General features: G+C 62.6%; 1 protein-coding gene across 1 annotated transcript; it reads left to right on the forward strand.

Annotated features, from left to right (window-relative positions):
- The first annotated feature begins 235 nt into the window (after positions 1-235).
- Positions 236-2,851, forward strand: LOC138118361 (protocadherin alpha-6-like). The gene has a single exon (XM_069029302.1). The coding sequence runs from the start codon at positions 236-238 to the stop codon at positions 2,849-2,851; it is 2,616 nt and encodes an 871-aa protein (XP_068885403.1).
- The last annotated feature ends 1,276 nt before the right edge of the window (positions 2,852-4,127 follow it).

Genomic DNA, 4,127 nt, shown 5'->3' on the forward strand with positions numbered 1-4,127 from the left:
AGCGGAGGCGCGGGCGCTGTGGCGGAGCGTGTGAGGCGGCGGAGCAGCGCACGGTGTCGCTGCAGGCTCAGGAACGGCGTGTGGGCGGCTCCGCCCCGGTGCGGCGGAGAGCCCGGCTGTGAGCGCGGGGGGGGCGGCGCGGGCCGGGCAGCAGAGCCGGTGCGTCCGGGCGGCGGCGGGGAGCCGTGCGGGGCCCGTGCCGGGGCCGGCAGCCACAGCGGCAGAGGCGGCGGCGATGGGGGAGCGTTGCTGTGCGGTGGTGCGGGTGCTGGTGCTGCAGGCGGCCTGGGCGCTGGCGGGCGGGCAGGTGCGGTACTCGGTGCCGGAGGAAGCCAAGGCCGGCACGGTGGTGGGCCGTCTGGCGCAGGACCTGGGCCTGGAGGCGGGCGAGGCGGAGGCGCGGCGGCTGCGGCTGGTGGCGCAGGGCCGGCGGGCGAGCGTGGAGGTGAGCGGGGCGAGCGGCGCGCTGCTGGTGAGCTCGCGGCTCGACCGGGAGGAGCTGTGCGGCAAGAGCGCGCCGTGCGCGCTGCGGCTGGAGGTGCTGGTGGAGCGGCCGCTGCGCGTCTTCCATGTGCAGCTGGAGGTCACCGACATCAACGACAATGCCCCCATCTTCCCCGCCGCCCGCAAAAACCTCAGCCTCGCGGAATGGACCACTCTGCCGGGGTCTCGTTTTCCGCTGGAGGGCGCGTCGGATGCGGATATCGGAGCGAACGCGCAGCTCTCCTACACACTCAGCCCCAGCGAGCACTTCTCTCTGGATTTACAAAAATCGAATGAGGGAAATATTGAACCCGAACTTGTTTTAACGAAATCTCTGGACCGCGAGATGATTCCCGTTCACCGGTTGGTGCTGACGGCGAGTGATGGGGGCCGGCCGTCTCTGACAGGAACAATGGAGCTGGTGATCTCGGTGCTGGATGTGAACGACAACGCGCCCCAGTTCAACCAGTCGGTGTATAAAGTGAAGCTGTCGGAGAGCGCTGAGGTGGGGACGCTGGTGACGCGTGTGAACGCCACGGATGCGGACGAGGGTATTAACAGTGAGGTGACCTATAGCGTGACGAACTTCGTTCCCCCGAGTGGAAGAGATGTGATTTCCGTCAATCCGAATACCGGGGAGATTCACCTCACAGCAGCCCTGGACTTCGAAGAAGTCAAGGTATTTAATTTCCGTATTGAAGCGAGAGACCGAGGGACACCCCCGCTGTCCGGCCACTGCAAGTTAGTACTGGAGGTGCTGGACGTGAACGACAACACGCCCGAGGTGTGGGTGACGTCGCTGTCGGTGCCGGTGCCGGAGGACGCGTCGGTGGGGACGGTGGTGGCCCTGCTGAGCGTGTCGGACCGGGACTCGGGGGCGAACGGCCGCGTGCGGTGCTGGGTGTGGCCGGCGTCGCCGTTCGGTCTGGAGGCGACGTTCGCGGGCTCGTACTCGCTGGTGCTGCGCGAGGCGCTGGACCGGGAGCGGGTGTCGGAGTACGAGGTGGAGGTGCGTGCGGAGGACGGCGGGGCGCCGGCGCTGCGCGGCAGGCGCGGGCTGCGGGTGGCGGTGTCGGACGTGAACGACAACGCGCCGGCGTTCGCGCAGGCCGTGTACACGGTGCTGGCGCGGGAGAACAACGCGGCGGGCGCGGAGCTGGCGCGGCTGTGGGCGCGGGACCCGGACGAGGCGGGCAACGGGCGCGTGAGCTACTCGGTGTGGGAGGGCGGCGTGGGCGGCGGGTGGCGTCCGGCGTCGAGCTACGTGTCGGTGGACGCGGAGAGCGGGCGTCTGTGGGCGCTGCAGCCCTTGGACTACGAGGAGCTGCAGGTGCTGCAGTTCGAGGTGCGTGCGGTGGACGCGGGCGAGCCGCCGCTGTGCGGCAACGCCACGGTGCAGCTGTTCGTGCTGGACGAGAACGACAACGCGCCGGCGCTGCTGCCGCCTGCGGGCTCGGCGCCGGAGGCGGGCGGCGTGGCGGGCGAGGCGGGCGAGGCGGCGGCGGCGGCGGCGGGCTCGGGCTCGGTGTCGGGCACGCTGTGGGCGTGGGCGGCGTGGGGGGCGCCGGCGGGGCAGGTGGTGGCGAAGATCCGCGCCGTGGACGCCGACTCGGGCTACAACGCGTGGCTGCGCTACGAGCTGTGGGAGCCGCGGGGCAAGGGCCCGTTCCGCGTGGGGCTCTACAGCGGCGAGGTGAGCACGGCGCGGGCGCTGGAGGAGGCGGACGGCCCTCGCCAGAGGCTGCTGATCGTGGTGCGCGACCACGGCGAGCCGGCGCGCTCGGCCACGGCCACGCTCAGCGTGTCGCTGGTGGAGGCCGCCGAGGCGGCGCTGGCCGCGGCCGCGGGATCGTCGTCGTCGCGGTCGGCGGCGGGCGCGGAGCTGGGCGCCGGTGCGGCGAGCGCGGCGACGAACGTGTGGCTGGTGGTGGCCATCTGCGCCGTGTCGAGCCTGTTCCTGCTGGCGGTGGTGCTGTACGGGGCGTCGCGCTGGGCGCCGCGGGCGGCCGTGCTGTCGGGGCCCGGGCCCACGACGCTCGTGTGCGCCAGCGAAGTGGGCAGCTGGTCGTACTCGCAGCGCCACAGCCGGAGCCTGTGCGTGGCGGACGGCGCGGGCAAGAGCGACCTCATGGTTTTCAGCCCCAACTTCCCTCCGCCGCCGCCCGGCCCCGCGGCCAAGGACACGCAGCCGGAGCCCTCCGCTCTCCTGGACACGGTCAGTGGCCTTTCCTTGCTCTCCTTTGCCCGTTCACTGACGCCTCTTCCCCTCTCTGCCCAGTCTCTCCCGCCCTCCTTTTACTGCTGCTGTTTGGAGCCGGGCTCCGCGTCCACTGGTCGTTCGATGCATGACGAGTTCTTAAGGATGTGAATCCTACCTCTGCCTCTGCCGCGGGAGCCACTCGGCTCTTGCTCGTGTACTGAGGTGGTGAAGGAGGTAGAATGGAAATAAATCAATTAGGGCACTCCTCGGCAGCTATTATCCGTAGGTGTGGTTTTTCTGTTGTAGGTGTGAATTTTCCCTTAGAGTGAAATCACTGAGCATTGCGATTAGAGGTGCCCTGAGGTGTCAGCTTTGCAGAAGATGCACATGCCCTCTGATGGGTAGCATTTTCACTGGATCTTATTTCATGAGTGCAAAGACATGCCGGCTGTGGTGTTCACAGTTCCCAGGGATTTTTGGACAATCTTGTGTTTAGATTTTTCCCAACAAAACCTGACTTCATCCTCTGATTCTGCTCTCTAACAATGTTAAACAAGGTTGGGACTTCACCGTTTTGCAGTCCATGGAAGGATAAGCTGCCAAATTTGGTTCTAACGCTAGAGACATTATGAAACGGGAAGATGTGATGTGCCTTTCCTATGATCTATTCCCAAGAATCTCTGCTTAGAATTAGTATGTGTTCCAAGTGAGGAGTTTTCTCCAAGGGTAAGTGTTAGAAAGTGGAATTTTCTTTTCCTTGCTCCGCTGTTCCCCGGGTTGTGAATGCGCTTTCCTGGCCAGAAAAGTAGTATGAAATAGGGTGTAGTCTTTTGATGTTGTATCAAAATTTATATTGACAGCAGTATCACTTCAAACGCCGTGGAAATAATCTTTTATAAAAAGAAAGAAAACAAACAATCCAGAAAATAACCCCTATCAACAAAACCCAAACCAATTTCTCCTACACACTCAATATAATCCATTATGGTATTGTGCTTGTCAGCGTTTTGGTTCTTATCTCAGTGCTTGTAATGAGGTGGTGAGTGCAATGTTTGTCCACTCGACTTCTTCTGCTTGTGCACTTGAACCTGGTAGAGATGGTGTGTCCTGTTGTCACACATGGCTTGTACTGACATGTGCAGGTACAGGGCGAGCCCTGCAGAGCGTCCCAGCTCAAGATTTGTGCAGTACAAACTCTCTGTGTTGAACTTGTTTGAGCGCTTGTGTTATGATATTTGGTGTGGTCATCTTGAAGAACAAAATCCATGTATGCTGATTCCAATCCTGTTCTGATCACAGAATCTCTAAGAGCTCTAATACGCAGCTCTGTGCTATTTCCATGTGAGATTGCTAAAATGAAGCAAAGTGTTCATGGTGATGTTTGTGCAGGTGGGAAGGGCCTGCTGAAGGCTGTGTAGCTTTGAAGAGTTTTTGTATGTCCTTT

This window comes from Aphelocoma coerulescens, chromosome 13, assembly GCF_041296385.1.
Source record: "Aphelocoma coerulescens isolate FSJ_1873_10779 chromosome 13, UR_Acoe_1.0, whole genome shotgun sequence".
Lineage (NCBI taxonomy): Eukaryota > Metazoa > Chordata > Aves > Passeriformes > Corvidae > Aphelocoma > Aphelocoma coerulescens.

What these genes read in the sequence shown, in the direction of transcription:
- LOC138118361 (XM_069029302.1), top strand. Translation starts at nt 236, where the DNA reads ATGGGGGAGCGTTGCTGTGCGGTGGTGCGGGTGCTGGTGCTGCAGGCG.